At 41.8% G+C, this 16,886-nt stretch overlaps 1 protein-coding gene across 1 annotated transcript in view; it reads left to right on the top strand.

Moving 5' to 3' along the window:
* LOC115117941 (protein mono-ADP-ribosyltransferase PARP14-like) overlaps window positions 1–16,886 on the top strand; it is a 44,433-nt gene that overhangs the window by 1,491 nt on the left and 26,056 nt on the right. The window contains exons 2-3 of the mRNA XM_065012258.1: window positions 7,370–7,473; window positions 9,909–9,948. Of these exons, the coding sequence (XP_064868330.1) occupies window positions 7,370–7,473; window positions 9,909–9,948 (144 nt within the window). The remainder of the gene's footprint in view (window positions 1–7,369; window positions 7,474–9,908; window positions 9,949–16,886) is intronic.

Raw genomic sequence — 16,886 nt, forward strand, 5'->3', positions numbered from 1 at the left:
CGAACGTTACAATAAGGTTGTTTATAAGATATACTATTATGAAATAACAACCCTCATTTATTTTCATTGTCCTAATGGAAGGGTCAAATGTAAACTAAAGATATGAAGCCACTTTCAGACATTTCACATCTAAAAACACATGATTTTGTCAAATTGTACTTTTGTTCTTTCACATATAAAGATTGAAGCGTCAACTACACATCCCATGTTCAATCAAAAGGACATTTAAGTTACGCAATTAACACATTTGGAGCCACATGGTTTTCTGAAATGTGTTTTTTCTGTACATTTAAATGGGGAAATATATTTGGTTTTGAATATGTTTTATGTAAATTATTGTAGGCTATTCCTATGATAATTGGGTCGGTCCACCAATTGAGTACCTTTTGGGTAGTTTAACTTGGTCCTCAAATGTTTTTTCTTCCACATTGTCATAAAGAGCACATGTTCAACTAAAAGAAAAAACGACTCCTTATTATGTGTCAAATAAAGTAACAGGGTTGATGAATGGATGCTTGTTATGTGCACAGGGAGCGGCAATTGAAATCAAGCTTGCCCAAAAAAATGTACGTTAAAACATTTCTATCCTGTCTATCAATGGGTAACAGTGTTGACGTGTTCTGCTTGACCGGCTATTATTTTCCACCACAAAACATCCAGCTCACCTGCTTCCCGTTTCTGGCCATTTTGAGCCTGTAATCAAACCCACAAATGATGATGCTCCAGATACTCAAGTAGTCTAAAGAAGGGCAGTTTTATTGCTTCTTTAATCAGTACAACAGTTTTTAGTGGTGCTAACATAATTGCAAAAGGGTTTTCTAATGACCAACTAGCCTTTTAAAATGATAAACTTGTATTAGCTAACACAACATGTCATTGGAACACAGGAGTGATGGTTGCTGATAATGGGCCTCTGTACGCCTATGTAGATTTTCCATTTAAAAAAATCAGCCATTTCTAGCTACAATAGTAATTTAGTTATTTTAATGGACAAAAAATGTGCTTTTCTTTCAAAACTATTCATTTCTAAGTGACCCCAAACTTTTGAACGGTAGCGTATATATGATGGGATGTAAAGACCTTATGGACAGTGTATGGATAGAATGTGGTATATCTGAAGAATACGTAGGATAGAATAGTATTTGTACAGCTATTGGATAGGCCTTGACTAGAATACAGTATATTCATATGAAGTAGGTAGAATAGTATGCAGCATTATTAAAGTGACCAGTGTTCTATGTCTATGCACATAGGGCAACAGCCACTATGGTGCAGGTTTGAGTAACCGGGTGGTAGACAGCTATTCAGTGTCGAAATTTCTCTCAATGGTGCATAGAATCAAATTAAATCTGTAAACATTTGTTTAAGTCTTAGGGGCCAGTATTATTCCAACCTCATAGCGTGGAAATGTATATAAAACACAGGTAATTCATGTTTTTCACTGCACTGGGCCTTTAAACAAGCACTATTTCTCCATTCATCACTCAAATTCAGCAGAGTAACCTGATCTCTGGGCAGCTGAATGACTAGGCTAGGGCAGAGACTGTATGTAATGTAGAGAATCCCTCACAAGCTTCAGACTGTTTGCCAACAGGAAGAGGCTTCCAGAGAATTCTGAACAGCAGCCACAGTTTATTCTAGTGAAGCTAGTCAGGAATAAAGTGAAAGTTGAAAGATTTCATCACACCCTGCAGTAAACATCTATGTCTACTTTTTCTTACTTTCTGCCCCCAACTCAGTATTAGGAAGATGTTTTTAATGTTTTGTACCCTCAGTGTATGTTTACTTTTTATTACTTTATGCCCCGTCCCCAATGTTCTTACTAAAGTACCCTTTGCCATTCCTGCAGTCAACTACCAAAAGCACCCTCTTTGGCCTCAAGAGTTTGGCCTTTATATATATACACTGCTCAAAAAAATAAACAACACAATGTAACTCCAAGTCAATTATACTTCTGTGAAATCAAACTGTCCACTTAGGAAGCAACACTGATTGACAATACATTTCACATGCTGTTGTGCAAATGGAATAGACAACAGGTGGAAATTATAGGCAATTAGCAAAACACCCCCAATAAAGGAGTGGTTCTGCAGGTGGTGACCACAGACCACTTCTCAGTTCCTATGCTTCCTGGCTGATGCTTTGGTCACTTTTGAATGCTGGCGGTGCTTTCACTCTAGTGGTAAGCATGAGATGGAGTCTACAACCCACACAAGTGGCTCAGGTAGTGCAGCTCATCCAAGATGGGACATCAATGCGCGCTGTGGCAAGAAGGTTTGCTGTGTCTGTCAGCGTAGTGTCCAGAGCATGGAGGCGCTACCAGGAGACAGGCCAGTACATCAGGAGACGTGGAGGAGGCCGTAGGAGGGCAACAACCCAGCAGCAGGACCGCTACCTCCGCCTTTGTGCAAGGAGGAGCAGGAGGAGCACTGCCAGAGCCCTGCAAAATGACCTCCAGCAGGCCACAAATGTGCATGTGTCTGCTCAAACGGTCAGAAACAGACTCCATGAGGGTGGTATGAGGGCCCGACGTCCACAGGTGGGGGTTGTACTTACAGCCCAACACCGTGCAGGACGTTTGGCATTTGCCAGAGAACACCAAGATTGGCAAATTCGCCACTGGCGCCCTGTGCTCTTCACAGATGAAAGCAGGTTCACACTGAGCACATGTGACAGACGTGACAGAGTCTGGAGATGCCGTGGAGAACGCTCGGCTGCCTGCAACATCCTCCAGCATGACCGGTTTGGCGGTGGGTCAGTCATGGTGTGGGGTGGCATTTCTTTGGGGGGCCGCACAGCCCACCATGTGCTCACCAGAGGTAGCCTGACTGCCATTAGGTACCGAGATGAGATCCTCAGACCCCTTATGCTGGTGCGGTTGGCCCTGGGTTCCTCCTAATGCAAGACAATTGTTACGAATCCCTTTTGGCCCGACAGTCTAGGGGGGATGGTAATGAGACCCGTAACATAACTCATGCAAATTATTATTGTGACAAAGTAAAAGTGTGAACGAAATAACCACGACAACAGAAATCTACCGTCAAACTCCAGGTTTATTTATAAACACACGGTAATGGGGGGGAGCAGGAAAAGGGGCTGAGCTGGACCCAAGGAAAGAAACAATAAGTATTCAAAAACACCCCTAAGCTAGACTAGCCTACTTTAACAACAGCTAACTAACTAACCAAAAATACAGAGGGTGGTCCGCCCAGTTCTAACTAGTGTATTTAACAAAGTTCACCTACGGGTAGTGTATGCCCATGGGCGACTTGTCTTGGTTTCCCCCTTTTCCCACCAGCAACAAACAAACACCATAACCAAAAACAATACTCACAGGTGATGACAAAGTGCTATGGAGGTGCTTAAACAAAAGAGGTGAAGACACAAAGCGAGAGTGAAACACAGAGACCTACAGACATGGCATTTACAGAGAGATTGAGCGAGAGATTGAGCTAGAGCTAGAGATTGAGCTCTAGAACAAACAAATGATGGGGTTTTTAAACCATGGGGAAGGAACTGTGATAGGGTAGGAAGTAGGAGGAGGTGTGTCTTCTGATTGATGATTGATTGTTGACTGATTGGGGAGTGATGGTTTTCACCTGTGAGGGGAGAAGGAGAGAAAAGAAACACACACAGGATACACACACACACAGGATAACTGTATCCGTAACAACAATGCTAGACCTCATGTGGCTGGAGTGTGTCAGCAGTTCCTGCAAGAGGAAGGCATTGATGCTATGGACTGGCCCGCCCGTTCCCCAGACCTGAATCCAATTGAGCACATCTGGGACATCATGTCTCGCTCCATCCACCAACGCCACGTTGCACCATAGACTGTCCAGGAGTTGGCGGATGCTTTAGTCCAGGTCTGGGAGGAGATCCCTTAGGAGACCATCCGCCACCTCATCAGGAGCATGCCCAGGCGTTGTAGGGAGGTCATACAGGCACGTGGAGGCCACACACACTACTGAGCCTAATTTTGACTTGTTTTAAGGACATTACATCAAAGTTGGATCAGCCTGTAGTGTGATTATCCACTTTAATTTTGAGTGTGACTCCAAATCCAGACCTCCATGGGTTGATAAATTTGATTTCCATTGATCATTTTTGTGTGATTTTGTTGTCAGAACATTCAACTATGTAAAGATAAAAGTATTTAATAAGAATATTTCATTCATTCAGATCTAGGATGTGTTATTTTAGTGTTCCTTTTATTTTTTTGAGCAATGTATATATACAGTGGGGAGAGCAAGTATTTGATACACTGCCGATTTTGCAGGTTTTCCTACTTACAAAGCATGTAGAGGTCTGTAATTTTTTAATCATAGGTACACTTCAACTGTGAGAGACGGAATCTAAAACAAAAATCCAGAAACTCACATGGTATGATTTTTAAGTAGTTCATTTGCATTTTATTGCATGACACATATATATATATACAGTACCAGTCAAAAGTTTGGACACACTTACTCATTCCAGGGTTGTTCTTTGTTTTTACTATTTTCTACATGAATTAACACATATGGAATCATTAAGTAACCAAAAAAGTGTATATTCTAGATTCTTCAAAGTAGCCACCGTTTGCCTTGAAGACAGCTTTGCACACACTTGGCATTCTCTCAACCAGCTTCATGAGGTAGTCACCTGGAATGCTTTACATTAAACAGGTGTGCCTTGTTAAAAGTTCATTTGTGGAATTTCTTTCTTTCTTAATGTGTTTGATCCAATCAGTTGTGTTGTGACAATGTAGATGGGGTATACAGAATATAGCCCTATTTGGTAATCGACCAAGTCCATATTATGGCAAGAACAGCTCCAATAAGCAAAGATAAACGACAGTCCATCATTACTTTAAGACCTGGAGGTAAGTCAATCCTGAAAATTTAAAGAACTTTGAAAGTTTCTTCAAGTGCAGTCGCAAAAGCCATCAAGAGCTATGATGAAACTGCTCCCATGAGGACCACCACAGGAAAGGAAGACCCAGAGTTACCTCTCCTGCAGAGGATAAGTTCATTAGAGTTACCAGCCTTAGATTGCAGCCCTTTTGCAGTTCAAGAAACAGTCACATCTCAACATCAACTGGTCAGAGGAGACTGTGTGAATCAGGCATTCATGGTCGAATTGCTGCAAAGAAACCACTTCTAAAGGACACCAATAAGAAGAAAAGACTGCTTGGGCCAAGAAACACAAGCAATGGACATTAGACCGGTCTGATGAGTCCAAATGTGAGATTTTCTGGTTCCAACTAACGCGTCTTTGTGAGACGCAGAGTAGATGAACCGACGATCTCCGCATGTGCGGTTCCCACCGTGAAGCATGGAGGAGGTGTGATGGTGCTTTGCTGCTGACACTGTCAGTGATTTATTTACAATTCAAGGCACACTTAACCAGCATGGCTACCACAGCATTCTGCAGCGATACGCCATCTCATCTGGTTTGCGCTTAGTGGGACTATCATTTGTTTTTCAACAGAATAATGACCCAACACACCTCCAGAATGTGTAAGAGCTATTTGACCAAGAAGGAGAGCGATGGAGTGCTGCATCAGATGACCTGGCATCAACAATCACTCAACCTCAACCCAGTTGAGATGGTTTGGGATGAGTTGGACTGCAGAGTGAAGGAAAAGCAGCAATCAAGTGCTCAGTATATGTGGGAACTCCTTCAAGACTGTTGGAAAAGCATTACAGGTGACGCTGGTTGAGAGAATTCCAAGTGTGCAAAGCTGTCATCAAGGCAAAGGGTGGCTACTTTGAAAAATCTAAAACATATTTTCATTTGTTTAACAGTTTTTTGGTTAGTACATGATTCCATGTGTTAATTCATAGTTTTGATGTCTTCACTATAATTCTACAATGTAGCAAATAGTAAATAAGAAAAAAGAAAAGTCTGTTATATCTCAGTCGTCTGTGATGTATATAGTGTGGGATGCAAACTCAAAATGGTATACATTTCAACTGTATATCTGACATGGTACAGGTGTTTAACCATTTGTGTGAGGTGTATACCTTTGTTTTCGAAGTAGATTTTTTGAAGACTACCAAGAAACACTGTGTGACCATGATTTAGCCCACTCCAGTATTACAATGACATGATGCACACTAGAATATGGCAGTGTTTCTGTCATTGGTAACATGCATCTTCTTCTATCTTTTTGACTGCAATAAATAACTGCTGTTTAAACATGTTGATGTTGTTTACACATGTTGATGTTGGAGGTGATGGTGCTGGAGATTTTTTTTTTTTTCAACAACAAAAATTAAATGTAAAGTTTTTTAAAAAGTTTTCTTGTTTTTCAATCAACCAACAAAACACATTCCACATTCACAGATGTGACAGGCTTTTAAAAAAATGCAGGATTTTAATCCATGACGGCGTTAGTAACACACTACACCGTCATGGATTAAAATCCTGCAGCACACGCAAGGTCCCCCTGCTCAAGCCAGCGCATGTCCAGGCCCGTCTGAAGTTTGCCAATGACCATCTGGATGATCCAGAGGAGGAATGGGAGAAGGTCATGTGGTCTGATGAGACAAAAATAGAGCTTTTTGGTTTAAACTCCACTCACCATGTTTGGAAGAAGAAGAAGGATGAGTACAACCCCAAGAACACCATCCCAACCGTGAAGCACGGGTGTGGAAACACGTCATCCGTTAAAGGCCGGTTGAAGGCACAGCTGATGGAATTACGTCTGCGGACCAATCATGGTGGTATGGCGGGGTGCCGTATCGACGAAGGGACCGGGCCAGATGGTGAAAGAGGTATTGTAGTTGTGGGAATTTCGTTTGCTAGCCGGGAGATGCGCCTGGCTCAGGGCTAGCTTCGGGGCTGGGTCACTCAGTTGAAGATGGTGGCAAACAATTACTAAATGGCTAGTAACTTAGCTGGCTACCTTCTGATGAAAGTTTTGGCTATAGGGTCTAAAAAAAATTGCAGATCCGTGTCACATTGAGTGAGGCGTGTTACCGGAAGGTATATTTAATTTAAACATGGAAAAAGAGATTGGAATATATACAAGAAATATGAAAATACAAAAAGTAAACAAGAGGACAACAAACCACATCTGCACTGCTATGCCATCTTGGACCGGGCCATATGACGTTGACAAGCAATGACAGTTCCCTGGTTAGGGTTAGTTGAAATGTTGGTGTCAGTTAGATGGTTATTTCCTGAACATCTACAAAGCACCTGTTTGGTAATACACAAATAAAGTGATACCCAAGGTCAAGTATAGAGAATAGGAATACTGTTGTCTGTAGGAAACAAGTGTTGCTACGAAAAATTCTCACGTCTGTGATTTCAGTTGCTGGTTTCAAACTTTGGAGCTTTATAAATTGGTAAGATTGTGTATTTTCTGTCCCATGCACAGCCAGGCAGAAGGTTTTGGGGAAGCAAGTGCATGAGATCAAGTTGGATCAAGGAGTACTGAAACTGACTGTTCGACTGCCACCAGATGGGGTCACAAGTTCACAGGTCAGTGGTCCCTTAAAATGTCCAATCATGATCCTTTTACAGCCTCAAGACACTGTTGGTGTCTTTTTTCCAAAATCTTATATACAGTGCCATGATTTTGAGGACAGATCAATATTTTCTGGGGAGGAGGGGCTGGTCCACCTCAAGGTGTCGTAAAAAAAGTGCACCCTCCCAAACTAAAACTTCTTTTCACATGACCCTCCCCTTGTACTGTCAAATAAACTGAACACCCTCCCCCCCTCATAGAATTAACTCAAAATAATGTTTACTACCAAAAATAATAATAACTGGAGTGACCCTGTGTTTATAAATGTAGAAATGGACTTTTCCACTTCGGGATGCTTTTATGGCACAGTTGATGTCACAATCTCCCTGCATGTTTCATTACGCTCAGAGCCGGCTGCAGACAATGTTCAGATAGGGGGAAATCAGATTTTCAACATTTTGATGCTGTATTTATAATTACATAAAATATATGCAACTCATTTTCCACTAACAGATTTCTGTGCCAATGCACCACACAACCAATAAACAAAGCATGCCAACTTCGGGCACTTCAATGTCATGGTTTGCATTTTCAACACCACAATCAATCTGGACAAACAGAAAATACATTTCTCCCTGCCTTGGCTTAGCCAGTATCTACATTTCTCCCTGCCTTGGCTTAGCCAGTATCTACATTTCTCCCTGCCTTGGCTTAGCCAGTATCTACATTTCTCCCTGCCTTGGCTTAGCCAGTATCTACATTTCTCCCTGCCTTGGCTTAGCCAGTATCTACATTTCTCCCTGCCTTGGCTTAGCCAGTATCTACATTTCTCCCTGCCTAGGGAAATATCAAAGTACAGTGCATTGGGAAAGTATTCAGACCCCTTCTCTTTTTCCACATTTTGTTACGTTAGAGCCTTATTCTAAAATTGATTAAATCCATTTTGTTCCTCATCAATCTACACACAATACCCCATAACGACAAAGCAAAAACAGGTTTTTAGAAATATTTGCAAATGCATTAAAAATAAAAACAGAAATACCTTAATAAGTATTCAGACCCTTTGCTATGAGACTCGAAATTGAGCTCAGGTGCATCCTGTTTCTACAACTTGATTAGAGTCCACCTGTGGTAAATTAAATTGATTGGACATTATTTGGAAAGGCACACTCCTGTCTATATAAGGTCCCACAGTTGGTCAGGGAGGTGATTAAGAACCCAATGGTCTCTCTGACAGAGCTCCAGAGTTCCTCTGTGGAGATGGGAGAACCTTCCAGAAGGATATCCATCTCTGCAACACTCCACCAATCAGGCCTTTATGGTAGAGTGGCCAGACGGAAGCCACTCCTCAGTAAAAGGCACATGACAGCCCGCTTTGAGTTTCCCAAAAGGCACCTAAAGGACTCAGAAGATCCTCTGGTCTGATGAAACCAAGATTGAACTCTTTGGTCTGATAGCCAAGAGTCACGTCTAGAAGAAACCTGGCACCATCCCTACGGTTAAGCATGGTTGTGGCAGCATCATGCTGTGGGGATCTTTTTCAGCGACAGGGACTGGGAGACTAGTCAGGATCAAGGGAAAGATGAATGGAGCAAAGTACAGAGAGATCCTTGATGAAAACCTGCTCCAGAGCACTCAGCACCACAGACTGGTGTGAAGGTTCACCTTCCAACAGGACACTGACCCTAAGCACACAGTCAAAGCAGGAGTGGCTTCAGGACAAGTCTCTGAATGTCCTTGATTGGCCCAGCCAGAGCCAGAACTTGAACCCGATCAAACATCTCTGGAGGGACCTGAAAATACTTGTGCAGCCACACTCCCCATCCAACCTGACAGAGCTTGAGATGATTTGCAGAGCAGAATGGGAGAAACTCCCCAAATACAGGTGTGCCAAGCTTGTAGCGTCATACCCAAGAAGACTCAAGGCTGTAATCGCTGCCAAAGGTGCTTCAACAAAGTACTGAGTAAAAGGTCTGAATAGATATGTAAATGTGATATTTCAGTTTTAAAAAATTGCTTTTTTGTCTTTATGGAGAATTGTGTGTAGATTGATGAGGGGGAGAAACAATTTAATACATTTTAGAATAAGGCTGTAACGTAACAAAATTTGGAAAAGTCAAGGTGTCCTGAATACTTTCTGAATGCACAATAAATCAAGTCATTGTTCATAGAAAAAATACAAGCAGAAAAGCAAATATTAACCAGGAAAAACATACACTACCCTTCCTTGTGCCCAGTAAAAAAAACACAACCCTCCCCTATTTTGGACCACCCCTCCCCCAGTACATTTCTATCTGTCCCTAATAGTACATGTGTTTTAAGAAAGAGTAGTTTGGTCAATGCTCTGTAGGTGATTCTATCAACAACAAAAAACTAAACATCTCTCCATTCAATAGTAAAATATAAAAAACAAGACAAATGGGAATAACACAAGTTTTTTTATGTTTAGGAAACACCACCTGCTGTCAACTCAGGCAAACCAAATACTGGTAAGTGGGTTAAATTCAATTGTGGTCTATGTGGGAGTGTTTTTTTTGGTAGTGATGGAAATATGTCTGTAAAGCTGTACTAAGAAATCTATGCTCAACATATGGCCTACGCACAAATGTATATTGCTCATGATTCATAGACTAGGTCCAATGTTTGTGAAAGGAATGTTTTGTGTTAAATATCTTGTCATTTTTAATTTAAATTTTTTTATTTCACCTTTATTTAACCAGGTAAACTAGTTGAGAACAAGTTCTCATTTACAACTGCGACCTGGCCAAGATAAAGCAAAGCAGTGCGACACAAACAACAACACAGAGTTACACATGGAATAAACAAGCGTACAGTCAATTACACAATATTAAAAAAAGAAAGTATATATACAGTGTGTGCAAAGGGCGTGAGGAGTTAAGGAAATAAATAGGCCATAGTAGAAAAGTAATTACAATTTAGCAGATTAACACTGGAGTGATAGATGAGTAGATGATGATGAGCAGATGATGATGTGCAAGTAGTGATACTGGTGTGCAATAGAGCAGAAAAGTAAATGAAAACAATACAGGGATGAAGTAGGTAGATTGGGTGGGCTATTTACAGATGGATTATATACAGCTGCAGTGATCGGTTAGCTGCTCAGATAGCTGATGTTTAAAGTTAGTGAGGGAAATGTAAGTCTCCAGCTTCAGCGATTTTTGCAATTCGTTCCAGTCACTGGCAGCAAAGAACTGGAAGGAAAGGCGGCCAAAGGAGGTGTTGGCTTTGGGGATGACCAGTGAGATATACCTGCTGGAGCGCGTGCTATGGGTGGGTGTTGTTATCGTGACCAGTGAGCTGAGATAAGGCGGAGCTTTACCTAGGATAAACTTATAGATGACCTGGAGCCAGTGGGTCTGGCGACGAATTTGTAGCGAGGGCCAGCCGACTAGAGCATACAGGTCGCAGTGGTGGGTGGTATAAGGGGCTTTGGTAACAAAACGGATGGCACTGTGATAGACTGCATCCAGTTTGCTGAGTAGAGTATTGGAAGCTATTTTGTAGATGACATCGCCGATGTCGAGGATCGGTAGGATAGTCAGTTTTACTAGGGTAAGTTTGGCGGCGTGAGTGAAGGAGGCTTTGTTGCGAAATAGAAAGCCGATTCTAGATTTGAAATTGGATTGGAGGTGTTTGATATGAGTCTGGAAGGAGAGTTTACAGTCTAGCCAGACACCTAGGTATTTGTAGTTGTCCACGTATTCTAGGTCAGAACCGTCCAGAGTAGTGATGCTAGTCTGGAGGGCGGGTGCGGGCAGCGAATGGTTGAAAAGCATGCATTTGGTTTTGCTAGCATTTAAGAGCAGTTGGAGGCCATGGAAGGAGTGTTGTATGGCATTGAAGCTCGTTTGTAGGTTAGTTAACACAGTGTCCAAAGAAGGGCTAGATGTATACAGAATGGTGTCGTCTGTGTAGAGGTGGATCAGGGAATCACCCGCAGCAAGAGCAACATCGTTGATATATACAGAGAAAAGAGTCGGCTCGAGAATTGAACCCTGGCATGCCCCCATAGAGACTGCCAGAGGTCCGGACAACAGGCCCTCCGATGTGACACACTGAACTCTGTCTGCGAAGTAGTTGGTGAACCAAGGGAGGCTGTCATCTGAGAAACCTTGAGTCTGCCGATAAAAATAAGTTGATTGACAGAGTCGAAAGCCTTGGCCAGGTCGATGAAGACGCCTGTCTTTTATCGATGGCGGTTATGATATCGTTAGTACCTTGAGCGTGGCTGAGGTGCACCCATGACCAGCTAAGAAACCGGATTGCACAATCATTTTTTATCATACACCGTTTCATGATTATTGTAAACAATTCCTGTACAATTGGGATCTGCCAGTCTTGATGTAGTTCCCTGCCACTAGTCTAGCCACACAATGCAGCGTTACCATTAATCTAGCCACGGTACTGTAACTGATCTAGTCCAGCTTCAGGCCCACAGCAGATGGTCTGTCACTAATCTACAGGCCATAGTTATTCCCTACCACATACATGTTAACTCCTCCTTTTCTATCCAAGATCCCTTTCCTTTGTACCGAGATCCCTTTCCTACTTCCTCAATTCCTATATTGCTTTCCTCCTAACCTAGCTCCCTTTTCTACCCTAGCTTCCTCCCTTACCTTATCTCCTATCTACTTTCCTATCTTTCTTTTTATTTTACTAGGCGAGTCAATTCAGAACAAATTCTTATTTACAATGACGGCCTAGGAACCGTGGGTTAACTGCCTTGTTCAGGGGCAGAACAACAGATTTTTACCTTGTCAGCTTGGGGATTCGATCTAGCAACCTTTCGGTTACTTGTTCGACGCTCTAACCACTAGGCTACCTGCCTCCCTTTTCTTTTTCCCTATATCCCTTTCCTTATTTTATTTCCTAGCTCTCTTTCCTTCTTTCATTTCCTAGCTTTCTTTTCTTATTTTCTTTTATAGCTTCCTTTCCTTTCCTAGCTTTCTTTCCTCCTTTCCTAGCTCTCTTTCCTACTTTTTTCTAGTTTCTTCATTTTTCCAAAATTCAGTTTGGGATTTTCCTGAATTCAGTTTTCTTGCTAAAAAAATTCCTGGTTTGGTTTTTCACTTTCAAAAATAAAAATGTTCACAGAGAAACATGTCAAAGAGTCCATGTCAAAGCCTAAAAGCGCCAACAAGGGTCAATTTTGACACAAAGGGGTCGAAAAATGTCATAATTTCTTAACCTTTTTTTGATCTTTCTGAAATTATTTTTTATTTTCTGACAAAAACACACAGTTTACCATGATTTCGGTGTTAATAGGGAGGAATGAAGCTTTCGTTCTTTTTTTATTTTTCTTGCTTCCTTTTCTTTCTTAACTTCCTTTCCTCCTTTCCTAGCTCCCTTTCCTCCTTTCCTTTCTGAGCTTCCATTCCTTATTTCCTAGCTCTCTTCCTTCCCTAGCTATCTTCCCTTTCCTAGCTCCCTTTTCTCCTCGACTTTCCCAGCTCATTTCCTTTCCTCCTATGCTTTGAGCTTCTTTTCCGTCTTTTCCTATACCCCTTTCCCTATTTTATTTTCCTAGCTCCCTTTCCTTTCTTCCTTTCCTAACTTAATTTCTTCCTATTCATGCTCTCTCTCCTCCTCTCTTAGCTCCATTTCTTTCCTCCTTTCCTAGGAAAGGGAGCTGGGAAAGGGGGAATTAGTCTAGGAATCGAGGAAATGAAAGGAAGGAATAGGGAACAAGGAAAGGAAGCTAGGAATGGAGGAAAGGAAACAGAAGTAGGAATGGAGGAGGGGAAAGGAAGCTAGGGAAGGAAAGGGAGCAAGGAAACAAGGAAAGTAAAGGGAGTTAACAAAAGGATCAGAGGAAAGGGAGACAGAAAATAGAGGGGAGCAGTGGCGATTTTAGCATGTAAATCTTGGTGGTGCAAAAAAAAAAAAAAAAGACGTGTGACACATGCCAGCAAAGCCACTACACAACACAACACTAAACAATACATTAATTGCACTATAACGGTGACAAACGGTGCCCACAAAACTGTTAGGGCCTACATGAAGCTGTCCCAACCTCAGAGTCCGAACAGCAGTCCCAACACCTTACCACTGCTACATCTGGCTATCAGCGGAGCCTTGTCTGGCAGCAAAACAGTTCATTCAGCCTCATTTACTGCCTTTAAAAAAACATCGAATTCAGAACGTGTCGTTCTTACAGTGTTCTTCCAGAACTGTAGGATAAATAAAGGGGTATATAAGCAGACAATGAAAGCTCTTACAGTATTCAATGATTACATGTCCACAAAACATGTTATAGGCTACATGCGCACGACCAAGTCAGAACAGTAGGTGAAATTAAGAGGGGAAATAGATTATTAGGGTGAGGCACATGGGCTACTAACAACTTACTACACAATACAGACTTAGTATTACTTTCTCAGCTACAGTAGACATACAGTTGAAGTGGGAAGTTTACATATACTTAGCTTGGAGTCATTAAAACTCATTTTTCAACCACTCCACAAATTTCATGTTAACAAACTAGTTTTGGCAAGTCTGTTAGGACATCTACTTCGCGCATGACACAAGTCATTTTTCCAACAATTGTTTACAGACAGATTATTTCACTTATAATTCACTGTATCACAATTCTAGTGGGTCAGAAGTTTACATACACTAAGTTGACTGTGCCTTTAAACAGTTTGGAAAATTCCAGAAAATGATGGCATGGCTTTAGAAGCTCCTGATAAGCCAATTGACATCATTTGAGTCAATTGGAGGTGTACCTGTGGATGTATTTCAAGGCCTACCTTCAAACTCAGTGCCTCTTTGCTTGACATCATGGGAAAATCAAAAGAAATCAGCGGAGACCTCAGAAAAAACATTGTCGACCTCCACATGTCTGGTTCATCCTTGGGAGCAATTTCCAAACACCTGAAGGTACCACGTTCATCTGTACAAACAATAGTACGCAAGTATAAACACCATGGGACCACGCAGCCGTCATACGGCTTAGGGAGGAGACGCGTTCTGTCTCCTAGAGATGAACGTACTTTAGTGCGAAAAGTGCAAATCAATCAAGATGCTGGAGGAAACAGGCACAAATGTATCCATATCCACAGTAAAATGAGTCCTATATCGACCTAACCTGAAAGGCCGCTCAGCAAGGAAGAAGCCACTGCTCCAAAACAAGCATACTTCCAAAGTCGTGGAAAATGGCTTAAGGACAACAAAGTCAAGGTATTGGTGTGGCCATCACAAAGCCCTGACCTCAATCCTATAAAATAATTGTGGGCAGAACTGAAAAAGCACGTGTGAGCAAGGAGGCCTACAAACCTGACTCAGTTACACCAGCTCTGTCAGGAGGGATGGGCCAAAATTCACCCAACTTATTGTGGGAAGCTTGTGAAAGGCTACCCAAAATATTTGACCCAAATTTAACAATTTAAATGCAATGGTACCAAATACTAATTGAGTGTATGTAAACTTCTGACCCACTGCGAATGTGATGAAAGAAATTAAAGCTGAAATAAATCATTCTCTCTAGTATTATTCTGACATTTCACGTTTTAAAATAAAGTGGTGATCCTAACTGACCTAAGACAGGGAATTTTAAATGTATTTGGCTAAGGTGTATGTAAACTTCCAACTTCAACTGTACAGTCGTGGCCAAAAGTTTTGAGAATGACACAAATTTCCACAAAGTTTGCTGCTTCAGTGTCTTTAGATATTTTTGTCAGATGTTACTATGGAATACTGAAGTGTAATTACAAGTATTTCACAAGTGTCAAGGGCTTTTATTGACAATTACATGAAGTTGATGCAAAGAGTCAATATTTGCAGTGTTGACCATTCTTTTTCAAGACCTCTGCAATCCGCCCTGGCATGCTGTCAATTAACTTCTGGGCCACATTCTGACTGATGGCAGCCCATTCTTGCATAATCAATGCTTGGAGTTTGTCAGAATTTGTGGGTTTTTGTTTGTCCACCCGCCTATTGAGGATTGACCACAAATTCTCAATGGGATTAAGGTCTGGGGAGTTTCCTGACCATGGACCCATAATATCGATGTTTTGTTCCCCGAGCCACTTAGTTATCACTTTTGCCTTATGGCAAGGTGTTCCATCATGTTGGAAAAGGCATTGTTCATCACCAAACAGTTGCTCTCTGAGGATGTGTTGGTACCATTCTTTATTCATGGCTGTGTTCTTAGGCAAAATTGTGAGTGAGCCCACTCCCTTGGCTGAGAAGCAACCCCACACATGAATGGTCTCAGGATGCTTTACTGTTGGCATGACACAGGACTGATGGTAGTGCTCACCTTGTCTTCTCCGGACAAGCTTTTTTCCGGATGCCCCAAACAATCGGAAAGGGGATTCATCAGAGAAAATGACTTTACCCCAGTCCTCAGCAGTCCAATCCCTGTACCTTTTGCAGAATATCAGTCTGTCCCTGATGTTTTTCCTGTAGAGAAGTGGCTTTTTTGCGGCCCTTCTTGACACCAGGCCATCTTCCAAAAGTCTTCACCTCACTGTGCATTCAGATGCACTCACACCTGCCTGCTGCCATTCCTGAGCAAGCTCTGTACTGGTGGTGCCCAGATCTCGCAACTGAATCAACTTTAGGAGACGGTCCTGGCGCTTGCTGTACTTTCTTGGGTGCACTGAAGCCTTCTTCACAACAATTGAACCGCTCTCCTTGAAGATCTTGATGATCTGATAAATGGTTGATTTAGGTGCAATCTTACCGGCAGCAATATCCTTGCCTGTGAAGCCCTTTTTGTGCAAAGCAATGATGACAGCATGTGTTTCCTTGCAGGTACCCATGGCTGATAGTGGAAGAACAATGATTCCAAGCACCACCCTCCATTTGAAGCTTCCAGTCTGTTATTTGAACTCAATCAGCATGACAGAGTGATCTCCAGCCTTGTCCTCGTCAACACTCACACCTGTGTTAACGAGAGAATCACTGACATGATGTCAGCTGGTCCTTTTGTGGCAGGGCTGAAATGCAGTGGAAATGTTTTTTGGGGATTCAGTTCATTTGAATGGCAAAGAGGAACTTTGCAATTAATTGCAATTCATCTGATCACTCTTCATAACATTCTGGAGTATATGCAAATTGCCATCATACAAGCTGAGGCAGCAGACTTTGCGAAAATATATATTTGTGTCATTCTCAACTTTTGTCCACGACTGTATTTACCTCTGTGCCAAATTGTGCTTTTATCACAAAGTTTACTGCGGAGTCCACATTTTCAGTTTAGCAGCGTACCACTTGTATATAAAAAGATTAATTCTTGATTCCTCTATATTAACACAGAAATCATGGTAAATAATTTTTTGTTGTCGTAAATAGTTAAAACGGGTTTCGAAATTATTACATTTACATTACATTTAAGTCATTTATGACAACTAGGCTCTTTTCCTGGCACAGTTTGTGACAACAGACAATTTCCACAGGAAGA

This window comes from Oncorhynchus nerka, linkage group LG27, assembly GCF_034236695.1.
Source record: "Oncorhynchus nerka isolate Pitt River linkage group LG27, Oner_Uvic_2.0, whole genome shotgun sequence".
NCBI classification, from domain to species: domain Eukaryota; kingdom Metazoa; phylum Chordata; class Actinopteri; order Salmoniformes; family Salmonidae; genus Oncorhynchus; species Oncorhynchus nerka.